The sequence below is a fragment of the Rhinolophus hipposideros genome (genome assembly GCF_964194185.1).
Source record: "Rhinolophus hipposideros genome assembly, chromosome: 5".
Lineage (NCBI taxonomy): Eukaryota > Metazoa > Chordata > Mammalia > Chiroptera > Rhinolophidae > Rhinolophus > Rhinolophus hipposideros.
In genome coordinates, this window is record NC_138051.1 from 65,066,825 (window position 1) to 65,094,784 (window position 27,960).

General features: G+C 36.8%; 1 protein-coding gene across 3 annotated transcripts in view; it reads left to right on the forward strand.

Annotated features, from left to right (window-relative positions):
- PELI2 (pellino E3 ubiquitin protein ligase family member 2) overlaps positions 1 to 27,960 on the forward strand; it is a 159,998-nt gene that overhangs the window by 117,952 nt on the left and 14,086 nt on the right. For all 3 annotated transcript variants that reach the window (XM_081047404.1, XM_081047403.1, XM_081047405.1), the window contains one exon: positions 20,384 to 20,485. In XM_081047404.1, the coding sequence (XP_080903530.1) occupies positions 20,384 to 20,485 (102 nt within the window). The remainder of the gene's footprint in view (positions 1 to 20,383; positions 20,486 to 27,960) is intronic.

A 27,960-nucleotide genomic window follows, 5' to 3' on the forward strand; every position in this document is an offset into this window, starting at 1 on the left:
TCCCTGAATCTTTTAGCAAAGATTTTATGTTGAGGCTGAATCTGCTTTTCTTATTTAACGTAAATTGTACATAGTTAGAAATGAAAAAACTTTAGAACTTCTTGGGAAGTAACTAATTTACAGAATGAAATCACCAATTAGCCTAACCTGTAACTTAAATAACAAAAGATTTTATTGCAGGTAGGTATCAGACAGTTCTCCCCTCCTTCATATGCTCTGATTAATATAGGTCATACCTTTTTAAATGACAGCTTTTGAGAACATATACTATTCTGTTCTCTGTAAGTAGCCTTCATCTTCAGATTCGTACTAGTATATGCTGTCAAAAAGTACCAGATGCCCGAATAGTTCCTTAGGATGTTCTGCATTTTTACATATTATTTATTTTGATGTACATTAAAGTGTATAGTGTTGTTTTTCCTTTCAAAATATGAATTTGGGTGTTTATCTTTTTTAAATATTTGTATGCATATATATAGGGCCATATTTTAATAATATGTAGTGGATAATCAAGAGAAAACAGGATACTATTTAACCAAAATTAACTTTGTTGCAAATAAGAATGTTTTCTACTATGAGATGCCTACCAAGTCAAAGAATAGATGTACAAAATTGTCTTATAAAGTAATACTGTGTGCATGTGTGCTAGGAGCTGTTCTAGGTACTAGAGATAAAAGCAGTGAACAATACTGAAAAAGTTCCTACCTTCTCAGAGGTTACTTCCTAATGTGAGCTGGGAGGAAGACAGTAAACCAGTAAAATAAGTATCAACTATGAGGTGCCCAAAATAGTATTAGCGAGAACTAGATTGGAATACCACTAATATTTAATGTTATCAGAGGTGTTATAACCCAAGAAGTTGAATTGCTTAAGTTGAAAATTGTCATCACTTCAAGTGTTCTAGTTTCTATCCCATCAGGTCCCCCCCCTGAGATTTCCGAAATGTACGCAAAACACAGTTCTGTTTGTACCCATGAAGAATTAACTGCTACATACGTTTTTTCTCTCTCCCTGCTGTGAAGAGCTGGAACACTGAACAAAATATATTAAATAACTGTTTGCAGGTATTGGACAACAGGAAGCTCAGGGCTTTGGTCCCTAAGAGAAGAAAGATAAACGAGGCAAGCATCCTCACCCACCCATCTTACTGCATGAGGGCAGTTTCCGATCCTAACACAGGGACGAGGAACCAAATAGCCCTCTGATCTCACTGAGTTGAAGAGTCAGAGATGATAGCTGAGGTAGCGAGGATTTGTGAAGGAGCGTACCAGTGAGGAGGAGGCTTCATGGGGCGAAAGAGCTCTGGATAGCTGCAGAGGATGCCCCTTGAGTGCTTGGCTAAGTACTCCTTTGCGCATGTGTAGGGCAAAACTCCACAAGGTTGGGAAAAAACACTGGAAAGCAAGAGGTCAAACCATTTCTGTAGCTCACAAAGGGCTGGAGATTCATTCATGTTTCCACCTGCAGAGTGGAAAGACCTCATAATGCAAGGGAAATAGGATAGAGTCTGCAGCGGGTATCACCTACGTAACGAGGCTAAATTATCCCTAGATTCATATCTGCTCTGAACTTGCCCCAACAAAGCTTAAAAGCAAGTCTTGTAAGAGAAAACTGATCTGAAGTAACTGCCTGCCAGAACCAGTCCACCTTTAACAAAATCCAGCACCCCAAAACATAAAACTAACAATATCAATAAAAAATTACCAGAGATGAAAAAAACAAAACACAGTAAAATACGTCCAATAATTGGGAGTCAATCAATAGAAACAAACCCAGAAATTACAGATGGACTTAACAGATAAGAAGGTTAAATTGCTACAGTTATATTCCCTATGGTCAAGAGTGTAAAGGAAAGCATGAACGTATTGAGGAGAGAAATGAAAGTACAAAAAAATACCCAACTAAAATTTCCAAAGGTGAAAAATGAAATGTCTGAAGTAGAAAATACATTGGTTGAGGCAACAGCAGATTAGAAACTGAAGAAGGAAAGATTAGTGAACTTAAAAAACATGGCAATAGAAAGTATACAATATAAGGCACAGAAAGGAAAATGACTGAAAAAAATGAAGAATATCAAGTCGTTTCAAATATGTGTAATTGGTGTCTTAGAAAAATGAAGGTAGGAGAGGAAAGTAAAGAATGGCAAAATTTCATCAAATTTTCAAATTTGATGAAAATGATAAATCCAAGATTTAACATGGTCAGTCAACCCCAAAGAGAAGAAACATGAGGCATACCACAGTAAGACACATCATGATCAAATTGCTGAAAACTAATAATGACAAAATATTGAAAGCACTCAGAGAAAAAAGAGGCAATACGAACAGAGAAACAAAGATAAAAATTAAAAAACAAAAACAAAAAAAATATCAGAAATGTTGCAAACCAAAAGACATCTTTAAAGTCCTGGAAGGGAGGGACAGGAGAATGGAGTGAAAAAAGGGAGACTGTCAACCTAGAATTCTATACCTAGCATAAATATCTTTCAAAAATGAAGAGAAAATAAAGATTTATTTTAAACAAATCTGAAATAGTTATTACCAGCAAACCAGCACAAAAAGAAATGTTACAGTTTTCAGGCAGAAGAAAAAAATACCAGATGGAAATTTGGATTTACAGAAAGTACTTCAGACATGATAAAGATGTGGTTAATATAAAAGACTTTTCTTTCTTATTTTTGATGTCTTTAAAAGATAATTAACTAGTTAAAGCAAAGTGGTATATGGGATTTATACCACATATAGAAGTAAAATGTATGACAACAGCATTAAGGGCGGGAGAGAGGAAATTGTAAGATTTTTGCATTCTTTTATCCCGAGAATGCAAGGTAGGTTTATCCTTTAAAAACCAGTCAGTGTAATTCACCCTATCTACTGACTAAAAAGACCATATGATCATCTCAATAGATACACAAAAAAAAATTTGATAAACACTCATTCATGATGAAATCTCTTAGGAAATTAGGAGTAGAAGAAACTTCCTAACTTGATAAAGGGTGTTTATGAAAAACTTGGAATGTCCTGGGTAATGAGAGTGTCTTTTTGTTCTAATGAGTCAATTCTTGGTAGACTTCTGGATGGGGGCTGGTCACCAGGAAGACCAAGTCATGATTAGAAGCTGGGAACTTGCAGCCCCAATCCACCTCCATTCTTCAGAGAGGAAAGAAAGTGTGGAACTTGAGTTTATAATTAATCATGCCTATATGATAAAGTCTTCATAAAAAGTATGGGGTTCGGAGAGCTTCTGGGTTGGTGAACACATCCGTGTGGCAGGACAGTGGCACACCTCAACTCTATGGGAACAGACGCTCCTGTGCTCGAGACTCTTCCAGACCTCTCCCTATGTACTTCTTCATCTGGCTGTTCATTTGTATCCTTTAAAATATCTTTTGTAATCAGCAGTAGGAATTAAACTGTTTTCCTGGGTTCTGTGAATCACTCTAGAAAATTGCTGAACCCGAAATGGGGGCCGTGGGAACCCTTAATTTGTAGCCACGTTGGACAGAAGTTGTGAGTAACCTGGGGGTCTACTACTGACGATTGATATCTGAAGTGGGAAGCAGTCTTGAGGCACTGAACCCTTAACCTGTGGGGTTTGTGCTAACTCCAGAAAGTTAGTGTCAGAATTGCGTGGTGTAGAAAACTCTCACTTTTGGCATCGCACGTTGTGAGCATGCATAAAAAAGTAAAAAACAGTTCTTACCCTGTTCATCGCACACCCAGCAATTCTCTCCTAGGTATTTACCCAGGAGAAACAAAACCAATATTCACAGCCTTATTCATGATTGGCAAAAACTGCAAATAATGTAAGTATCCATCAACGAATGAATGGATAAGCAAGTCATAGTGTATCTGTAAAATGGAATACACGTAAAGGTATGACTGAAGAGTGCTGACTTTCCAAGACTGTAAATGAGACTTCTCTACTCTGGTCACATAGTTGCATTCTTGAAAAGTTGCTTTGATAGGTGGCATCTTTAGGGTTTACCATTCAGTATGGCTTCATCCACTAGATAGCAACACATTTATGATATTTGTCAAATTTATTTATATTCTGTCTCCCCCCAAAATAATTAGACGCAAGCTGGTTTATTTTAAGCAGCAATCTACAGGCAGAGTCCTAACGCGTATCTGTCCTTTTGTTTGTCTTCCTTTGGCTAGATAGCAAGTATAATAACACATCATTGACCCTGGTCATTTTCAGCTGCAATTCTTGGAGTTTTGTTCTCTCACCCAAGAAATAAGTATTGTGTTGTCTACTGCATGGATAGGCCTTTTAATCAATAGCAATCATCTTATTGACTTAATAACCAAATCAGATCTGCATCCACACTGTACTCAATATCAAGCTGTTTTACTTTCGCCATGATTTCTTGATTATGTGTAAGTGGGTTATCTACAGATATTTCACATCAGATTGTTTTATCTGAGGTGTCCCTTACCGCCTATTGTTGTGTTCAGCCTTTAATGTCTCAAGGAATGTAAACTAATTTTTATGATAGCTGAGGCTGAGTAAGGAAAGGATGACAAAGATAATTCTTCGCCATACATAGGATATATTCTTACAATGGAAAATGGCATTAAAAATCTTTCCCACTGCTCTCCTCTTACCAGATTCGTAATGTCTTAGTAACATGCCTAAGGACTTGGTCAGTTGGTGTTGGGGCCGAGCCTCAAACTAAGTGTCTTGCTCCTGATCTGACATTCTTTTCAATGTCACGTTATGTCTCAGTGCTGTTGTCACCACTTGATTCTTATATAGTATTCCTGATTTCTTTGAATAAATTTGGATTCTCATCAAGTATAGCCAGAACGTAAAAGTTTTAAGATAGAATGTGCGCAGAAGAAAGCATTTTTAATAACTTTTATTCATTTTTGTTACTGGCTTTTTTCGTGTAAGGATTGTTCAAAAGGTTACTGACTGTATTTTGCTAGATGCTTTGATTCTTTTGCCCAAGGATTTAATAATCTATTCACCCAAGATCTCTCTACTTACCCTTAATTTCTTTTAAATATACAGTCAACAGACAGATATTGGTGAACATGTAAGAACTCAGGATATAGAATTTTTATGAGCCCTTACTGAAGAAATTACCAAAAGACAAATTTCAGCCAAATAGGAGGTAAATGGAAAATCTTTGGCAAAGAGACTAGCATTTAATCATTGGATTCAATGTGCTCTGTAGGACTAAAACAAGAGAGAGTGATTGCCACAGAATAGAATGTAAATGTTGTAAATTCTGACAGTGTAGAAATAATAAATTATAAAATGGGAGAGGAAGAGGAGAAAAGGTGAGATGTACTGTATGCTTGCCAATGTCCTCAGATTTTAGAGCTAGGAAACAAAAACTATCACTTAAAAGAGAAAGATATAAATATATTCGATGGTTAAGAAAAGCAAACAGCAATAAAAATTAAATCAATTAAAAGTGTGTGTGGGAGGATGGTAGAGAAGAAATGAAAATATTCTCATTTATCATTGCTCTTATTAGAGAATTAATGAGTGCAACCATATTTATGTAGTTGTATACAGAAAAGTAACTGCAAGGATGAAAATAAAACTCTTTAGAGTAATCATATAAAGTACAGAACATAAGGCAAAGAAAGAAGAGACCATAATGTGATAGATTTTTAAAAATACACTACAGAAGCTCAGAAACTAAAATAAAATGAAAAATACCACTTACAGTAGCATCAAACATGTAAAATACAGTTGATCCTCCTTATTTGCTGAGTCCATATTTTCAAATTCACCTACTCACTAAAATTTATATGTAACCCCAAAATCAATGCTGTGGCAATTTCCTAGTCATTTGTGAGCATGAGCAGCATGGTGAAAAACTTGAGTTCCCAGCTGAGGTTGAACAAGACGACATTCTACCTTTTTGTTTCAACTGTCATACTATAAATAATTATTTGTAAGAAATGTATATTAAACAAGGTGTCCTTAAACCGAAACATGCAAAAAAGAAGGTACATATTGATCAACTGACAAAAATGTTGTGACCAGAGGTTCACAGGAACCTAACCCTGTATTTTCCCTTGGCTATTCACTAATTCAGTGTTTGTAACAACTTTACAGAATGTCACTGTGGCAAACACCAAGAATAGACTATATTTAGGGATGAATCTAACAAAAGATATGCATGACGTTTACACTGAAAACTATAAACCATTGCTAAGAGGTATAACATATCTCTAAATATATGAAGAGATATATACCATGTACGTGGATCAAAAAACTCAATATTGGTGTCAGTTCTTCCCAAATTGATTTCTAAATTCACTACACTCCCAGTCAGAATTCCAGCATGTTTTTTTTAAAAAAATTGATATTCACTGGAAAAACCTAAACAAAGCAAAACAGTTTTGAAAAGGAAGAACAGAATTGGAATACTTACACTAACTGACTTCCACACTTTCTGAAAGCTACAGTAATCAAGACAGTGTGGTATTGATGTAAAGCTATAAAAATAGAGCAGCAGAGTAGCGTCCAGAAATAGACCCACACTAATATGGACAGCTGATTTTCAACAAAGGTGCAAAGGCGATTCAGTTGAAAATGGATAGCCCTTTAAATGAATGGTGCTGGACCATTTGGATATCCTTGTGCAGAAATACGAACTTTGATTCATACCTTTTACTATGTACAAAAATGAGCTCTAAATGGATCATAGGCCTAAATATAAAAACTTCTAAAAGAAAACATACAAGAAAAATCTTTGTGATTTTGGATTAGACAAAGATTTCTTACATACAAAACCAAAAGCATGATTCATAAAAGAACAAGTTGATAAATTAGACATAAAAATTAAGAACTTTTGCTCTTTGAAAGAAATTGTTCAGAGGATGGAAAGACATGCTACAGACTGGGAGAGAATATTTGCACATCATATCTCATAAAGGATTTGTATTCAGAATTTTTAAGAATTCTCAAAACTCAATAAGAAAACAGCTTAATTTTTTTTAATGGGCTAAAGATTTGAACAAACACTTCACCAAAGAAAATACACAGATGGCAAATTAGCATGTGAAACGATTTTCATTGTCATTAGGAAAATACAAGTTAAAACCACAATGAGATATCACTCCATACTCATAAGGATGGCTAAAATTTAAAGATGCCAGTACCAGTGGTTGACAGGATGTGGAGCAAGTGGCACTCACATTCACTGCTGATGGGAATGCCAAACGGTACAACCAATTTGGAAAATAATTTGGCAGTTTCTTAAAAAGTTAAACATAAACCTACCATATGTCCACACCTAGGTGTTTATCCAAGAGAAAGGAAAGCATGTGTTCATACAAACACTTACACATAAATGTTTATAACAGCCTTATTTGCAATAGCTAAAAACTAGAACTAACTTGATGTCCACCAACAGTTGAATGGATGAACAAATGGTAGTATGCCCTTACAAGGGAATACTACTCAGCAATAAAAGTAGTGAGTGAACTATTGATACAAATAATAATAACACGGATGAATTTCAAAAGGATGATAAGTAGAAGAAGCCAGACCAAAAAAATAGAACATAGTGTAAGATTCCATTTCTGTAAAATGCTAGAAATTGCAATCTAGTCTGTGGTGACAGAAAACAAATCATTGGCTGCCTGAGCACGAGGAAGTGGTTGGAAGGGAAGGATGTACTGCAGATGGGCGTGGTGAAGAAACTTCTATGGGTTATAGATATGTGCATAATTTTTATTATGATGGTTTTGTAGATATATAAGCATGTCAAAACTTATCAAATTGTACATTTTAAATAGATGCAGCTTATCTCTCAATTAGAGCTCAGGAAAGCTGTTTTTAATAAAAGATTGATAGCAATATAAGCAGGCAGTATAGCATGTATCTTGTACTTACCAGTAAACGTAAATGTTCTAAACTTGCAGATTAAAAGAAATGGATCCTATTAAAAGTACAATTACAGGCTTTACGTAAGACATGTTTTTAAAAAGGGATCTAGATTCAGGGTAAAATTCTGGAGCATGACGATGAAATGTAAACAAACCAAAAAAGGCAGAAGTTGCTATCTTAATATTAAAAAAGATTTAATTCACATTAAAATGTATTAAACAAGTCAAAAAAGGGTTTTCTATAATGAAAGGAGTGCAACCCAGTGTAAGTCTAAGAGTTAGATTTATGTATCATATAACAGCAGCACGTTCCTTAAAATGTACAGGAAATATAAGGAAAAAATTTTTCATTAAAATGCATATAATATGACCTTTATATGCTGAAAACAGAAACTATATTTTCTTTGTAAGCACTCAGGACTGTTCAGACAAGTGTTCAAATAAAATTTTAAATATAAGAAGGAAAATCATAAATGTACTTATAGAAGAATGGAAAATTCTTAGCTTTATCTGGAAGTGAGGAAAGTCTTGCTAATTAGGAGATCCCAGTTGAAACAATAAAAAAGATACTGATATTTCATTGTATACACTTATAAAAACATCTACATGGTAAAAGAACACCTTAAATAAAGTTAAAATCTAAATGAGGGGGGGAATTTGCAACAGACAATGGAGGTGATTTTTTAAATGTATAATGAATACTTACAAATCAGTAAGAAAAAGACCAATAACACAGAAACGTCATGAGCAAAGGATATAAACAGTTCATAGTAAAGAAAAAGAGATGCATCTTAAAACATGTTCAATACTCTGATTTCTCTTCAGATCGTATTCATCTTTTGTCCTTTAAAACATGTTCAACTTCAGCCATGATAGTAGAAATGGTAATTAAAAACACAGTGACATCATTTTTCACATATCAGGTCATACAGACCATAACACTTAATAACTCCCTATGAGTGTGGGGGAAACCCACTCTCATACACATCCGGTGAGAATTTAAATTGGTATAACTTCTATGCAAAGTAGTTTGTAATAACTGTTAATATTAAAAGTGCATACGCCACTTCGTCCAGCAATTTTACTTCTAGGAATTTCTCCTATAGATATATCCTTCTATATGCAAAATGGACACATGGGTATTCATTACAGCATTGCTTATAAAATAGAAAATTTTCATTTTTTATTAAATAAATGTAAAAAGAGATTTATTAGATAAGTAAGCCTACATCTGTACGTCAAAAAGAGTGAGACAGCACTAAGAACCAGGTGATATAGAGCATTCTACAAGTTGTATTTGTTAAGTGAAAGAAGCAGGCAAGAGAACACTGTACAATATGTTATCATTGCTTACGTATTTTCTACGCTAGTACAGATATGGATTTTCCCTGAGAGGATCCACAGACACTAGTAATTGCGGTGCTTTCTGTGATCCAGGACTAGAATTGCAATGGGCGTACTGTTCACTGGTAACATTGGTACTTTGTGCACATACTACCTGATTAAAAATATTCTTTGCCTTAGAAATCAATCAAGAACTTGGAGGACCCTACAAAATTAAGCATTAACTCATCCAGTAGAGATTATGAATGTTTCAGTAATTTAAAAAATTGAATGTAATAGTAATTATTATGTGTTTGGATTGTACTCTGGGTCCTTTACAAACATTATCTCAGTTTTTCTAGTAAACCTTGAAGATATTTGTAGTACTTTACAGGTTAAGAAAGAGATTCAGCGAGTATGACCCAAGGACACCCAGATAATAAGGGTCCTTTTAAGAAGTTCAGTTGAATGAGGCTTGAGGAGTAATATCCTTATATACGTGTATCTAAGCTTCTACCAAAAACATTTATGAATGGCTTGTGTGGTAGCAGGTATACATCTTAGTTACATGTATGTTTCCTTATACTTCCAAGGAAAGACAGCTATTGTCTTACTTAAAATTTTTTATATTGGGATTGGAACTTGCGTGATTCCAGCAGGCTCAACATCTTGAAAATCAACTGCCAAGATAAATGTCTTTTGAGAGTAAATATTTTCATGTTTCTGTGTAACTAAGATGTGGCCTTATTGAACTGGTTTTATTCCATAAAGAAAATGAGATTCTTCAGCAGATGGACAAATTTTAAATCGAGGCTGAACCTTAAAAATCCAAGTAATACAAGCAGAAAAATGGAGGGCTTTGCTTCTATCACCTTAAATAATCAATGGAGTTTTGTGTTTTGTTATATTTTGAACAAGGGTAAATTTCAGACTTTTTATTCTTCACTACACAAGAGATTGCTTTGACAGCTGATAAACTGGCTTTTCTATTAAAATAATTATATGGCAGGTCTTTTGATATGTTAGTGTAAAATCGATTGATGGCAGATTCAATTTATAGCATCTGGAAGTTTGCCTGCTCGTGGCAACAAATTAGGGCTTACATTTACTATTGACCTCAGTGAGACACATTCTGTAAGACCCAGTCTTATTTTGGGGAAGTTTATGGTGGATACCTATGTATTTTTTATCCAGCAGGTATACCTTTTTAACCCAGTTAATGCATTATTAAAAAAGAAGAATGTAAATGAATTATTGAACAATGAATTATACCTTTTCAACAGTCATTTTGCGAGATGCTCTATTTTTATTTATAATTCTTATTTATTAGGGTTCATTGTTTCCATTAGCTTTGTTTCCTATGGCAAATACCTCATATGTATGCAAATCCTTAAATATTCAGATTAGAAAACATTAGATGTTGCAGGAGACAGATTCACATGCATGATTGTCCATTGATTAATTAAGTATCTCCCTGTAAAGGTTACCAGCTCCTGTTTTTATGTGAGACTGCAGTTAGGTTTCTCTCTCTTTTCCTTTCTTCCTCTTAAGGTATACAACAAAGAGAAATCTCATCATTGTTTTTATTTTCATTGAAATACTTCTCTTTCACAAATACATTGCATCTTCTTCATTTCTTCTCATGCCCATTCTTGCTCATGTCTAGAACCACAAAATGTTCAAAAGCCAATGCACTGCTGTTTTGCAGAATGAATTTGTTGGAGGTCAGTTTTCCCACCTCTAACCAGACGAGTCTGGCCCCACCCTTCTCCAGGTGACCACGGGGTGGCCTTGCTGCAGGGTTCCACTCTGGGGTAGCCGGCCATTCGGACATCTGCCATGTGTGTTGAGATGCGTCAAGTTCCATTCCAGAGCATTGTCTTCAACTTTCAGGTTTCCTTGCCCCGTCCTACTTTGTTGGGAGCTGCCACTCAGAGTCAATGTGGGGAGATGTCTGCAGGGTCTGCACTACACTGTGCACTTTCAAAGTCAGCATTAGAAATGGGCTGTCATTTATGGTGAGTAGTACACAACGTGCGACTGGTAAGGTAACATGGTTATAGGTGTGTGTCCTAGTCACAGCATCCCTGTGTGGGAAAACTGCACTTCACCCCTACTTTTTAAGAGAGATGAGACATAAAATAACTGAAAGAGGAGATTGTACATTAGGTTAGCTTAATAGGTTTTTAAAGTACCATGAAATAATCTATACAAATTTGGATCTGAACCTTTCAGTTATTCAGCACTTCGTGATAAACCGGGTGGATATAGAGGTAGCTACAGCATCTTTGCCCTTAGACAGCAGTGACTTTCCTGGACACAGGACCATCACTTGTAAGGTGACAAAACTGAGGCCCAGAGTGCGTAAGTAAGTTGCCTAGAATCCCACAGCCAGTCAGTCGTTGGTAGAGTGGGGATTCAGCCTGATCTGTACTGTGAACCATGCAATATACTGTCGCAATTGAAGGCTGATTTAAAAAGATGGGAGTTCCTGCTCTCGAGGAGCTTTTCATCCAGTGTAAGTGGTCCAGTTCCTGGGACAGCACATGAATGTGCTCTTGCCCACCTCTTCCACTGTAGTGCTCAGCGTGTCCTATTTTCAGAGATATATCTCAGTCAGGTCATCTCATGTGACTAGTACCTCCAACCAAATCCAGCTTCAGTGGGATTAGGAGTGACCCCAAATTAGAAACAGGGTCTCCTCAAACGTTCTTACCCGCTCTGCCCTTCTGTTGGCTGCACTGACCACCTCTGCCCCAACCCCTGTCCAGCACTGCCTGGAGTAGGTGCTCTGCCAGGGTTTATCAAATAGCTCAGTGAGCCGATCCCAGACGGGCACGGCAGTGGCCCAATGCCAAGTCCAAGGCCATTGCCTCTAACAAGTAGACTTATCATGTTGATTTATTTGTTGCATGAAACACTATTGATTTTGATGAAATCTAACTTAGCATTTGTGACTTTCTCATAATAGCTGTGATGCTGTGTTTGGGCATTTATTTGAAATATGGAATATTGAAAAGATAAAATATTTTAAAGAGCGTGTTCATGCAAAAATCAATTATGAATTCCTTTAGCCACCTCTTGTCTTTAGAAATAGCACTCATACATATTTTATATTTAAATTGACAAGGATGGCAGAGACCTCATCTTCTCTGTAGCAGCTTGAACCAGACTGATTGAGAATTTATTGCCTAATTATACTTGTCAGCCTGACATAAAAGTCATTAGTTCTGGAAAAACATGTTTGTCATACTGGGAGTATCTCTAATTAATATAGTCAATATCTAACATATATTTAAAGCTAAACAGAATAATCTCCAAAGCGTGTGTTATAGCCTAAAAGGAGCTGATGGTAAACTCCAGTGGGTCATGAAGAGGTGCTCTAACTACAGGTTTATATTTGAGGAGAGACAAAGCCATGTACTTTGTTGGTCCCTCTTCTGATGAAATACAAAGATAATAACTGAAGGCTCAGGGAGGTTATGTGATTTCATTAACGGTTGGTGAGTGACTGAACCAGGATTCAAACCGGGGGTCCAGTGTATTTTTTCCTCAGCATCAGACTCCATTAGACGTCATCACAAGTTGATTTCTGCAATGTCCACACATGCTTTCATTCTCCCTTCCTAAAGTACACGTAACCTTGGAGTTCCGCAGGATAAACCAGGTAGTCACACTGAGACAACCACCTGACATGAATGTTTTCTATTGCCCAGTGTTTATCCATGAGCTAGATTATCAGTGGGAAGTACAGTGAAGTCACACTGCCAGTGACCTCCTGGGGCAGCTCTCATGTAACCATATATGCTAATACCCTGGAGTACCCTTCCCCCAACCAAACCCCCCAGCATCACAGTGTACACAGTGCTACGTAGTAAAATTATTCAGCAGTTATTTCCAAGCCGCTGCACAGCTCACGGCAAACTCATTCATTTGCTTGTAAATGTGCACATTTCTGCCATAAACATAAACATCAGAAGTTGTTTTTTGAACTAAAAAGGTTCAATTCATTGGTCCCATTCATTCCTACTCCCAAACAGATTTCCATTATTATGTGTTTTCCACACCAATTAAAATGTTGTTTCTGTAGCAATGCACCCTATCATAGAATGCTTGTATTTAGTAACCAGGAGGGCTGTTGGAGGCCAGTGTAGTTACCTTTCCATTTTATCAGGTCTTTGCAGCCGTAGTTTTGTAGTTATTTATTTAAATTGTAGGATGAGCTGAAATATTAACTTACAAATTAGAATTAACAGTTACAGTGGCTGAAAATAAAGTTGCGTAAAACATGCAGAATTGGCTGTTCTTTCTCTACTATGCCTTATTAAACAGTGCTGAGTTGTGGACATCATTTAGAAAGCTATTGAGAAAACAAGCTCGTACTATGTTTCTTGGTGGACCGCAAAAGTCAAAGGGGTCACTGCCTCCTTAGGTAGAGTGTGCAGGACATTTCCTAGGACTGTCCCCATCAGGTGGACTGCTAGAGCATCTCTGACTTCTTTCTGAGATATTTTGTGGAAAACTGGAAGATGGGGTGCAGTGGACCCCATCACAGAATACCACCACATTTGAACACATGATGCAAAACTCTTCAGAGCAGCTCTGTGAAAACTTGAGATTTATCTGGTAAAGGTTCCTTAAATGCATGAGCCACACCAGCTATCTGGCCCTCTCTTTTGAGAGGCAAAAACAACACTAACTATCTACTTACAGAGGAGAGAAACTATGCAGAGTGCTGCTCTTTCCACAAATACATTCATTTAATGTAGACAGACACTGTGTAACCCAGGAGCAAAACCGCGGTGCTGTAATAATCAGCATCCAGGACATCTAGACAAGAGGGATTGTTAAATTCTTGAATCATTTGGTTCTAAGACAGAGTAATAGAAAGAGAGAGAGAGCGAGAGAGAGAGAGAGAGAGAGAATATGAGTTTCAAATGAAATGAAATTCTTTTTCTTCAAATACACGTCTAATTTCTCTCTCTCGCATACACACACACTCACACACATGTTCCCTTAAATGAGGCTGAGGCTGGTTTAGTAAAGCATGCCCCGTTGGTATATATGATACATGTGGTTTGCCAGAGTTTGACTTCATAACTTCTAGCAGTAACTAGTTATCTTCTTCTCCAGTCTTCCTAGTATCCATTCTATTCCTGTTCCAGATGCGTAAGGACTAAAAATTGTCCATGTGACATACTTGGTGGCCTTTGCCTCTGAAAATGCTTCAAATGCTTTACATATACCTTTTATATGTTAATCTGTAAATACTAATATAAAATTTCCTTCACATCTCAGTCATTCAACAATAGATTATCACAGTAAAAATATGTACTTGCTCTAACCACAGAAAACCTCTCAATGTATATTCAGAAGCACTTAAAACTCCGTTGGAAACACAGTCTGTGTTCTGTGTAAAAGCACTGTGCTACCCCTCCCTATCCTGTGCCCTCGAGCGTGGGTAAGGTGAACACACAATCACCACAATGTCTTAGGTGAGTTATAAATATTAACAAACCAGAAAAAAAAATGCTCCGGAACAAACAGGCCTTGAGAACTGCTCCAGTTGTCTTTTGTTGTGTAGCTAACTACTGCAAAACGCAGTGGCTTAGCAAAAACCACTTGATTTTATTCATAATTTTGTGGGTCAGGAATTTGGGAAGGGTCCACATGGGCAGTTTGTCTCTGATTCACATGGCTGCTGGACCTGGAGGACTCATTTCCAAGGTGGCTCCGTCACGCACGTGTCTGGGTCTTGGTTCTCCGTGGCCTCCCTCTCCCCACATGGCTTATCAGGCTTTAGGGCCTCTCCTGGGAGCTTGGGCTTTTTACATGATGGCTCAGGACTCCGAGAGCGAGTGTTCAGGGTGGCGTGTGGAAGCTGCAAGCCTTCACTGACCTAGCCTCGAGGTCCCACACGTCACTTCTGCTGTGTTCTGTTGGTCAAGCAAGTTACTAAGGGCGGCCCAGATTCAAGGGAGATGAATTAGGTTGCACTTAGTAATCTCTGAGGCAGAAAGTTACAGGCTGTAAAGGAGCTGATGGTAAAACTCCTTGGGGGGATAAATCAATTTTGTAATTACCAGTTGCCCAACAACTACTCGGTTTTTGAGGAGAAAAAGTGAAATGTTATACATGGTTTATTCTACTTTGTATTTGATTTTTGCCTGAATGCGATAAAATCAGTGAGCCTGGCTTTGGCTCACCAGTAGATGAAGTAATAATGCTAATTGTATATGGACAACAGTGGCAAGAGAGGGCTCTGAGATGACACGAAGCTTTTAAGTCAGGATGCTTGGGAAATATGGTTGTGCTATTGACTGAAATAAGAAACCCAGGAGGAGTAAAACGTTTGGCCCAAACAATTTAATAAGGCTTTAGACTACGTGTAACAAAATACCCAATCAAAGGCAACCTAAAACCCTCATTTCTCTCATCAAAGTCTGGGGCAGGTAGTTTCAGATTTGGTTCAACTCAAAGATGTCAGGGTCCAGTTCACTTCTCTGAGGGCCTTTGACCTTCCTTTCACATGGCAAGGCCACCTCACCTCCAAACATCACATTCATTTTTTTGTTAACAGAGAAAAGAAAGAATGTCTCTTGGCATCTCCCATTAGGAGCTCCACACTGGTCAGGAGCAGGTCACGTTTCCATGTGCTAGCTTCACAGGAGAATGGGAGAGCTGGTCATGGCATTTTCAGGCTTTTTCAGCTCTCCCAGCAGGGAGAAGGACATTAGGAAGGTAACCAACAATATCTGCCACAGTGATGAATTCTATTTTCTCTCACTACACAGTGGCTAAAAGCTCACTTAGCAGCCTTATAGAGCTTGAATTAAATGGGCTAAATCATAACTATGATAAATGAGTGTTTTCTAGAAACCACTTTTGCAGTGGGCTTTTTCCCTTTTACTTTGTAATTGAGAGCTAACCCCGCTGCTTCTTAACAAATAAAAGACTTGATTATTCCCCTTAAACTTTTAAAATATGAATGAAAGCTCTGGGGCTGCCATAAAGACACGTATCCATCCCATTACGCACCTTGCAGAATTGCCTTTCTGGTGTTTTACACATTGTACATCTTCATAGGTGGCTTTATGTGTGTACAGACAGGTTTCTAAGAGGAGGCAAAGGCTGTAGACATGAACCATGTTTGTTTTAGAGTCTGCAGGCTTAGAGAACTCTTTCATATTGAAAGTTGAATCTCTTTCATATTGAAAGTTGAATCAGAACAACCGATTCCAACTGTTCCCCGGAATGGCAGAGGATGGCTAAGTTGGGCCAAGCCTGTGATACAAGTAGGGTAACACTAAACAAATACAGATCTTCAGCTGGAAAGAAAGTGTTTTGGCTCAGAAAGGGCCTGGTTTGAACATCTGAGCTTGCCGCATAGTGCTTAAGTTTCTCCGCTGGATACAGAATCCTTTATTCTGTGGATATGTGATTGTATAATCTGTAATTGCCCAATTGTGATATTTTTAACGCGATAAAATTCACATGTAATAAATCGAAGTTCAGAGTCTCACTATTTGTATTTTTGCTGGTGAAAAGTAGGGATGAGGAGGGGAAGACCGAGGAAGGAAGCTCTACATCTCCTCTTGTGTCCCTATGGGTTCATTCAGTCATCAGACATTCATTGAATGCCCTCAGGGCTAGGGGTAGAAAGAGAAGACCAGGTCTATCTTTGATACACTCCTAGTGTTAGGAGAGGAAGTCAGCAACTTTGCCTTCTCGTCACAATAGAAAAGTGAACATGGGAAATCAGTATTGTCTACCAGGCAAGCTAGTTGGGCTCGTTTTCCTTATAATTTTAACTCCAAATTTGAGTTAGTGTAGTAAAATCACATCATATTGTGGTCATTGTATTTGAACTAAATTGTAGTGAGTGCCAAGAGAAAGCCTTACCTACTCTCTTTTCTGATATTTCAGAAATAGATTTCAAAGCAACTTGGTGCCTTGAGGAAAATTTTATTTCTGTAATACCTGAAATGATTGACTCAAGTCAATGAATCTGTAATTTATTAGAGGCCGTATTTCTGAAAGTCCTATTTTAAATGTTAAAAAGCATTGTTGAAAATTGGTACTTCTTTTTCTTTTAATTAAAATTTATTGGATTGACGATGGTTAGTAAAATTACATAGGTTTCAGGTGTACAATGCTAGAATACCTCATCTGTATATCACATTGTGTGCTCACCACTCAGAGTTAGGTCTCCTTCCATCACCATATATGTGACCCCATTTACCCTCTTCTACCACCTTCTAACCAAAATTAAAGGCTTAATGCCTTGAATACTACTAGAAAGAATATAAAAACTGATGTCAAGCTTAAACTCACCTCTTAACTTCCCCCAACCACCCAAATCTGGTCCCACTCTAGACTTTAACATGCAGACGACATTATGTGAGTCCTAATTCGTGTCATCAAGGGAAGTGGGCACCTCTCCATTTATTTCTGAGGGTCCCAGTGATGGCCTCATGTATCCTGCCTTTGACTGCCACCTTAGACTCCAAATCCCAGTCATGGCTTAAAGCCCAGTCTTCTGGGGCCCACTCATCACCATGCTTCTCCTCCCTGTGGGTGCAGCCTGTGTGGGCCCCAGGACGCCAGCACTTAGGGCTCTTTCCAGGCAAGCCTCCTCTCCTGGCTAGTGAATAGAGGGACAGCTCTGCAGGGACTTCTAGGGGGTGTCACACCTCACACATCAGCCGTCCCTGCTGCAGGCCAGTGAGTGCCTTGTGTGCTGGCTTACAGCCACCCACCACTTTCTGGGACTTGTCTCAGACCCTGCAGAATCTTTTCCCACTTCCCCATCTTCCCCATATCCAGAAGCTTCCAGAATGTAGCCTTCAGCTGGGACTTTCTTAACCAAAAAGTCTCAGAAAAAGTTTTCCTAGCACCAAAGCATTTTCCTTTCCTAACCCTGGTGAGTCACATAGAGCCACATAAAAAAAACTGGCAGAAGTTTGAAATTGTAAATTTTATTTAATGGGTTCAACATTCAAGGTGTCCTGGATCAGGCATTCCTGGCCTCAGGCCCTGCGCTTTCTGCCCTGCTTGGGGAGGCCAGGCAGGGCTCCACCTAGATCTCTGTGCTCTTTGCTATGGGCAGTACCCAGGATGGTGCCACTTGCCCTATTAATAGCTTTCTTTATGTGTTGCATAGGCTTATAATAGTCTGAGGTACAAGAATAGTTTCAGAATAAAACACCTCAGAAGAATTGGGTTCAGTAACAACTTAGGACCTATGCAATGTCTATTTCTGGTGCTTCCCAGAGTGGCTGGAAAGGGGAGGGTGGGGCTGGGCAGGGCTGTGCTAGGTCATAGGGTGAGCACCACAAGTCTTCCTGGGACACCAATGTTCTAGGAAATTTGGAAGAAATGTTTAAAAATTAAAATACAAGCATGTTGTGGAGTAGAATAGAAAATTTATAATTTTAAAGTAAGATATTTTAAGCATGAGAAACTTTACTTTAGGGCTGCTCTCCCAGACATCTCCAGGGGTTCAGGTGACTCTGCCACTTAGGGCAACTTTGGTGGAAGTTTGAGAAACACTACTTTAGAAGGTACCATCATACAAAAATATGTACCTTTTTTAAAAGGTGTTCTATTACAGCACTTGTTGACCCCTTAGTCTGCAGATAATTGGCAAACTACAGACATTCTTATTTTATGGAATGTATGCCCAGAAAGTTGTGTTTGAGTCAGTGTATTTGTAAATTAAATACTTGCAATTTCAATAGATACTTTGAAGGAATAGATACTGTTAGTTATTGTATAAATAATCACTCCTTGATTATTAGTTTTATGTTTGAGTTTAATAAAATTGTTTTTCTTAAAGTGGGTTTTTTTCACTTTACCTATAAAGATAAATAAACATCCATTTATCTTGAATTGTAAATAGTTCTTTATTAATTTGGCTTTAAAAAATGTCACATATCAATACCATTGAATTTATCTGACTCAGACCAATGAAAATTTAAGATTATATATGTTACAGAAGTTCAATAGTCTAAGAAGTATTCTTTAGATTCCTGACCACATTAAATACATAAATTATTATTCTTTCTAATACTTGTATTATTTTAATGAAGCATGAACAACCAAGCATCAGTTCAACAATGTAGTTTCTCAGGGCAGATGATTAAATAACCATGAGATGAACCAGGCTCACTTCCAACTTGATTTCGAATGTTGTACTGTTTATTACTCTAAGCAATTGTATTACTAAAATATAAATGTTCAGACATTTTCATTAACATGCTATATATGTCCAGCTACTTCCAAATACCTTCTTGCTCTTCATACAGTATCATTATTCAGTAAATGTTTAATAGATAGACTTATTAAAGTTTTATTGTAGTTAATATGAAAAAGTGGAAATGAAGATAAGTTAAAGTAGAATAGATAAAATGTAATCGAAATAATTTGGAGTACAATTTAAATAAACTTCTTTGTTAATTTGGAAATTTCAAAGTGTGTAACCACATCTTAAGATGTGTTCAAATACATCGTTATAGAGAAAATGAACAACATTGTATTTTAGATTTCTAGATTCTTTGAAAAAGACTATAACTTTAGTCTAAAAATATAAAAGATAAAACTTAGCTACCCTATTTATTAATTCAATAAGTCTCTGGGTTAAGCAATTGCTCATATAAGATTTAAATAACATGTGGAACAAAGTATGATTATCATTGGGTAGAAAAGTGCATTATTATATAGAAATTCTTATAGAACATTTACAGTTTTTAAAGTGATTCTTTTACTATGATTATAATCTCTATTACATGGGAAAAATACTATAACAAAGTGTTATTAACTTACTTGTTATGTGAAATAAATTTTAAATAAATTATATTAGTCTAAAAATTCTGTCACTGAGTTAAGGTAACAGAGAAAGTATATGTTTTTCTGGGAATATGATTTAAATCAAGTCTTGCAAACTAATAAATTAACTTTGATTTAGTATAAGTGAAATATCATTCATATTAAGATAGAATATTTGATAAAACCAGAATTGTGACTATTGGCTGCTCTGTAATTCGGGGCACATAACAAGGACATGTTCTGATTACGTATTAGGAAAATGCTGGCTTGTGTTGGGTTTTGCTGGTAGAATATCTCTTAACAGTAAACAATTGTGGTTAAGTTGTTGAAATGAAATTTTAATGAATTTTTATGTTTTTTTATTTCTTTATTAGGCTATCAGCTGCATAGGTCAACATAGTATATCGTACACTCTGTCAAGGAATCAGACTGTGGTGGTCGAGTACACTCATGATAAAGACACGGATATGTTTCAGGTAACATATTGCTTTTTTTAATGGAAGTTTTAGGACATTTTTCCTTCAGTTCTGTATTTTGATATGTAGTCAGGACTCGTAGTACTGATGAGGCTTTATGATGATGTCCAAGGGGAAAGAAGTGACGATAATACAAAAATTATTTCCATTTGGTTTTTGAAAAAGTAAGAAAAAGCTTAATTCTAAAATTAATTGCAGAAAGAAAAATTTATAAAAGCTACATTCTCAGATCTCAATGCAATAAAAATAGACTTTAGTAACCAGAATAAACATTTTTATAGCCTGCCACTTTTAAAAGCCAGCATGTTCAAAATACTTCCTAAATAACACTTGGATCAAAGATGATTTCAAAGTTACAATTACAGGCCTTTTTAAAAATAACTATGCGAACATTATATAGCAAAACTCATGAGATGTGACCAACATACTCATAAGAAATGCAAAAACGTAAATGCCTTTATAGGCAGGAAGGGAGGGAGGAGGGAGGAAAGAAGTTGAAGCATTAAACATTTATCTCAAAAAGTTCTTTTTAAAAAATGACAATAAGAAAGTAGAGGACAGACTCAGGAATAGTTTTAGTGGTATGTAATAGAAAGTCCAAAAATAGATCAAAAGAAAGCAGGAGGAAGGAAGTAATAAAAGGGGAAAAATCATCAATTAATTTTTTTAAAAAGAGAATTAATATACCCAAGAATTGGTACTTTAAAACACCAGAAAATTAAAATTAAGGCTAATAAAATAAAAAAGCAAAAACAAATTACAAACCATGAGGCTTTGAATTTCTGAATGGAGAATTAAATTATTAATTAAATGATGTTAAAACAAATGTCAAAAAAGTATCATAGATACTAACATCAAAAAGGATATAAATAGCTTTTGAAATAAAAAAACCTCTCATAAAAAGAGAAATATGAATTCAAATCACCATTTTTCACTTATCAGATTGGCAAACATCCAAAAGGTTTTGTCAGAGATGTGGGGAGACACGCTCCTACATCCTGTAAATTAGTATAACTTCTGTGGGGTGGTGATTTAGAAATACCTATGAAAGATACAAAATGCACGTTCTTAGACTCAGCTCTTCTCTTTCTAAAGTTCTTCTCTTTCTAGATATTTACCTCAGAGGTACCCCTACATACATGCAAAATGATGTTTTTACCAAGTTATTGCTCAAAGCATAGTTTAACAACAGAAGGTTACGAATAACCTGAAGTCCTCCAGAAGGAGACCAGTTCTGTAAATTTGGACACAGCCATACAGTGTGGGTGTCCAAGGCTGTAAAACAAGAAAAAGCTCTAAGTGAAGACACGGAAAGAGTTCCAAGCATATTTAATTAAATATTTAATGTTATTAAATACATTGAGCCATTTGATAGTATTATGTTCAATTAAGATTACTTCATGTTAATAAAGTAAATAATATTATTAAATATATTAAATTTTAAATAGTATATTATTAAATATTGAATTAGTATAATTAAATGACTTAAACAATGATTATGTGCATTAAATAAAGCAGTTGCCTTTATGGGGAAGAGGACTGGGCAGGTGGGCTGCAGAGAGGTATTTCATACTTTTTGATTTTTTTGAACCATGTGAATGTGTTAGCTATTTAAAACAAGGAAGAAAAATAACTAAACAATCCTAGATAGACATCATAATAGTCATAGGGATAGACCTAGTTACTTAAGTGCCAGTTTGAACTCAAAAGTAACATTTTGTCATGTTTAAACAAAATATAAGTGGTTTTACTCTTCATGCCATTTCATTTTACAGTATTCTAAATATTCTTTCTTCTTGTTCTACCAAAGAAAAGCTCTTCCTAGAGAAGTATATGCATACACTTCCCTGTTGATATTTTGATGGGACTTCATAATAATTTCTTTTTTAAAATACTTTCAAAAATTATACATCTTATGTTTGTTAAGGTTTTTTCTTTTCTTTGTTTTTTGTTTTGTTTTGTTTTTTTCTTTGTTTTTTCTTTGTTTTACATAGAGAGAAGAGTCTCAGTACTGAAAAAGTGAATCAAGAAAACTTCACATTTGTTGGTGGTACATTTTTTACCACTTAAAATCAACAAGTTACTGTGATGACACACATAACTTCATTACTATTCTTTAGTGACATATTGTGACATAGTGTATTCACTATTATACAATCACATGCAACTCACATCATTCATTTTCTTCTCATCTCAGCAAATGCAGAATGAATTAAAGATTGAGCTGGATTTATTTGAGCTCTTGTTACTTTTTTTTATTGTGGTAAGAACATTTAACATGAGGTCCACCCTCTTGACAAATTTTTAATGCACAATATAGTATTTTTAACTATAGGCTCAATATTGTTCAGCAGATTTCTAGAATTTAATCACCTGTATACTGAAACTTTATACAACAGCAACTCACCATTCCCCCCAGCCTCTGTTTCTATGAATTTGACTATTTTAGATACCTCATGTGAGTGGCATCATGCAGTATCGGCCCTTCTGTGACTGGCTTATCTCACTTAGCATAATGTCCTCTAGGTTCATCCATGTTGTTGCATGTGGCGGAATTTCCTTCTTTTAAAGGCTGAATATCCATTGTAGATACGTACCACAATTTCTTTTATCCATTCACCTACATGTTGTTAGACATGTAGGTTTTTCATATCTTGGCTATTATAAATACTGCTTCAATGAACATGGGAGGGGGAGTGCCGATATTTCGTCAAGATCCTGATTTCAGTTCTTTTGGATAAAACCCGAAAGTAGGATTACCACTAAAACATGGTAGTTTTAGTTTTGATTTGGAGGGGAACCTCCATACTGTTATGAATTTCTAAGTGCTTGGTACAGACTTTCCATTTCATCACACAGAATATTACAGACTCAAGATTTAATGAAATTAAGTATTCTTTCCTGCGTCATCAAAGCATACCTAAGGGAAATTGGCATTACTTTCTAACTGCATGTGCGTGGCGGTGAAGCGTACAGTAGCCACTACTGTGTTTGGTGCCGCTGCTTCGATTCCTGCTGAAGCACAGCGGTGCTTTGGCACCATCAGAGCACATGTCAGCAGGTGGAAAAGGCAAATGGCATCTCTGTATTATCATAAAAGCAATTCTGTCTTCAGAGACCTGACCCCTTGAACAGATCTTGGGGGCCCTCAGAGGTTCGTGGGCCATGCTGAGAAATACCAGATATTATACTAACCTCTTAATTTCATAGCTGAGAAATCTGGGTCTTTGGAAGGAAAGGTGTAACTTAATCTAAGGGCAGAGAAGGCGTTAGTGGCAGAAGATTTCGGTCTCCTGAGTTCTCTACATAGTACCAACTCAACCTCTTTAAATAAAGCATAGTAATTCAACAAAAATGTGTAGATTAATTAAGAAAACATAACCTATTTGCCATTTTTACTAAAATAGTCTCGTTCAATTTGCAGACTAACTGGACATATTGGAGGATTAATGTCAACTCACTCTAAGCAGTCAAATTAAGCAACTCTTAGAAGGCCCTGAAACAAATCAAGATTTGTTTTAACTTTTTCTTCTTTTTAACAAGTGTATATGTCTAAAACCTACCATTGGTAAAAATTACAGAGCAAAAAGCACTGCATCATTTATATTTCTCATGTATGGACCTTGGTGTTGAGGCCTGTTCAATTTAGCCATTACACATTAAAATGATTTCTAGGTAAATTGAGCATTTAAAAGTGGAACATTAGAATGAACCCAAAAAGGACCTGGGCTGCATTTCCCACAGTGGAATCAGATAGTAGGCCTCAAGCTCAGAAATATTACTGCCTGAAGAAAAAAACATCAAAACTAGATCCGAATTTACTCGTAAGAGATGGATTAAGGGTGAGAAAATCTGAGTTAATAGTCAGAGTAAGATGTTAGTAAACTTTCTAGAGTAGGGATAAAGAGAGGAAAAAGAAAAGATTGTAAAATCGTTTATGAAAGGAATCAACAGATGTCTTACAGAGTCCCTAAAGTGACGTGAAATACCAAGTACATCTTGATCATGAGGACAGGGAAAGTGACCAGGTCCCAAAGCCACTGTTAGTGGTCTTTTCCCCTCTGATTTCACAGTGTCAATGGCTTTGAACCTGGCTGCTGCGACACCATATGTTTTTAGTTTCTGTTTGTTTGGTTTTTAATTTAGTTGGTTTATTGTAGTTTCAGATGGTAACATTAGCATCTATATAGTTGAGAAAAATGTTAAAGAATATCAACATTTTTTCAGTAGTTATTTCTTAAAACCTGTGTGTGGAGTGGCGGAAGGGTGTGTGTCACAGGGTTCAAGCTCACTGTCATAATCCTCCATTCATCAGTTTCGTTTCTTGGGCACCTAAGGCCTCCCTCGTGCGGAGCCTGCATTCTAGAGGAGGCAAGTAGACCACAAACAAGCCAGCATTCCAGGCAGAGTGCCAAGGGCCAAGGCCAGAACAGAGTGAAAGAGGAGGGAAGTGACATGAGATGACCTTGGAGAGGTGGGCAGAGGCTGGGAGAGGTAAGGCCTTTAGGCCAAGTGAAGACCTTGACTTTTATTCTAGGAGTTTTGGAGAAGCTGTTGGGAGGATTTTAAGCAAGAGAGGTATCATCTGATTTATATTTTTAAAAGGTGTCTCCAACCACTGCCTAGAGGCAAATGTAGGAAGCCAGTGTGAAAACTAGGAGATCGATTTGGAGGCTAAGGTAAATGCAATCCAAGAAAGAGCTCATATCGATAGTAACTGGAACTAAAGTGGAAGATGTGGAAGGTTTGAAGATGTGTTTTGGAAGTAGAGTTGGCAGGATTTTCACGAGGTTAAACATGGGTGTGGAGGAAAGTAAAGAATCAAGGATCATTCTTGGGTATTGATTTTTAGCTTGAGCAAATTGGATGCCAGTCGTTGATATAGGGAATCTAGGGGCTGAAGGGGGGTACAGGTTCTGTTTGGAGCATGTTACATTTGAGGTGCTTCTTAGACATCCAAATGGAAATTTGGTGTACTAGTCAGAACTCGGGAGAGACATCAGGCCTTTCTGGTGAATAAATGGGGTTTGATGAGATTACCTAGGGAGAGGACAGAAAGAGAAGGAAAGGGGGCTATTCACCAACTAGCCTAGAAGGGTTTCATTATTTTAATACCAGGTTCAAATGTGCTGGGATATGCTGGCTGATTATAAGTCCCAGAAACCTCAGGGAGAGTGGTTTCAGTAGAGCTGTGAGGAGAGAAGCTCATTTGGGGAGAGAATCTCCATTGGAGTGGGTTGCGGAGAGAGGTTAAAGGGATGAGTAAGGAAATGGCGGTAGTAACTCCTGCCAGGTTCTGAGAGAAGTATTGTTGTTAAGTGAATCAGAGAAATGGTGCTATAGCTTGAGGGTTGCTTGCAGGCAAAGGAAAGCATTTTTAAAGATGAGAGACTGGTCTAGAGCAGTGCTACTCTAGCTGTACTCAGCAGAGCAGAGAAATGTCTGCTAACAGTACAGCATGTGATGAGTCGGAAGCTGAGAGGAAGGAGGCGCTTGGAAACTGTTACAGCCGTCGAAGCAGATGATCATTTTTCTAATAGTCATTTTTATTGTATTTTTTAATCAGTGGCAAGTTGAAAGGTTAAAAAACCAATAAACTGGACCCTTACCCCACAAAGTCACAGGTTTTAAGAAGCTCGAGAATGCAATAGCTGATGGCATGATCCAGTATGAAGAGAGAACTTGATTCAGGAGGGAGAGAGGGGGCAGGAGCAAATATCAGGAGCGGAGTCCAGGGAAGGGGTGGATATTGGGATCCCAAGCATCAGTGAAGAGATTGGTCTTGGACAGAAACAGTAATATTTCGTCCTTGTCACAGGAAGGAAGTCAGAAAATAAGGGTACAGATGCAGGGACATGGGAAAGATTGGTCCAGGAAGCATGAGGAATGCCCTTTCAGATGCTTCAGTACCATCTTACCTGTACTGACTTCTACTAACAACCAGGCAAACCCAAACTTCTCATATCTATTCAAATTGAAAGTGCTAAATGATGTCTGCGAGTGTCAGTAGCAGGGAGTAAAATTCTCCCTACGGCTACTGTATGAATATCAGCATTATATGAATATCAGATGAGATTCAGAAGCATCTTGGCTTGTGTACAATGACTGCCCTTAAAATAGCAATAATCAAAAGAAAGCAGGGTCCAAGGTTTCCACATTGGGTGAGTTTTCACTTGAAAAGTGGCTCAGATTTGTTCCTGGCAAAAGCAACACAAGGTTTATGTCCTGAAGTATAAAATTATTCTAGCACTCTACAGGTTATTTTTAAGTGGAAGTGAATTGATAAACAAATCTTACATGACCAGTCAGATAAGTATCATGGCTTGAAATAATTGATCCTAGCAGTATGTGTTCCAGTTGGAATAAAATGTCATGTTTTACAGTCAATTTCAGTTAATTCATCAAGACATTAATGAATGAAATCAGAATGGCCTTTCTCAAAGACAGTAATCTCTGCAGACAAGGGACAGTTGTGTGACATTCGGCGAGAGCGTGGTTTTAGCTTGGAGCTTATGACAGAGCTTGAAAAGTGGTTGCCCTCTTCCATGGAAGTAACAGAAATTAGGTCAGAGACTGTGTTGTCGTGAGAACTCTGGGTTTTGTGACATGACTAGGAAATTGTAGAACTTTTCACATTCCATTCCTAAGCTTCATTGGAATAGAAGTTCAGGACAGGTTTGTTCCTGAGTTTGGAGTAGCCTTTATTTTTCCTTTATACTTCTTATATTTGTGAAATAGTTTGCATAAGTACTTATCACTTTTTTAATTTAAAAAAGCTTTTTAAAGTGAAATAAGTCAGGCAGAGAAAGACAAATACCATATGATATCATTTATATGTGAAATCTAAAAAAAAATCAAAATCATAGAAACAGACTAGCATGGTGGTTACCAGGGGCTGGGGAAGAGGGTGTGGGGGAAATGGGGAGATGCTGGTCAAACAATACAAACTTCCAGATGTAAGATGAGGAAATTTTTGGGATTTAATGTACAGCACGGTGAGTATAGTTAATAATACTGTATTATATATGTGAAAGTAACTCAGAATAACTTTAAAAAATGCTTTTTAAAAAAATTAGAGGGGTCTGAATCAGTAGAGCTGAGTTACATACAGTTTTTAAATGAATCTAGCAGAGGGAAGATTCTACAGCTTTTGAAAGATGAATTGTATGATATGATTGTATAATAGCTGTAATTTAGATTTTATGTTGCAGTTTTTAACAAGTTATATGTTTTCTAAACCTGAAATGCATACATTCAGGCAATATGCATCTATTTAAGTTGATGAATTTCTGTGAAACCAGTGGTTTAGTTTATTCCAGGCACATTTCATTAGGACAAGAAATTAAGGTTTGTAAAAGACAAGAGAAAATAGATGTCCGTTGTTGGTTTGTTTAACGAAATAGTGTATGCATGAGAATGTATATGGGAGGTTTACAAAAGAAATTTGATATTGTTTCAGGAAGCAACAAGCAGTG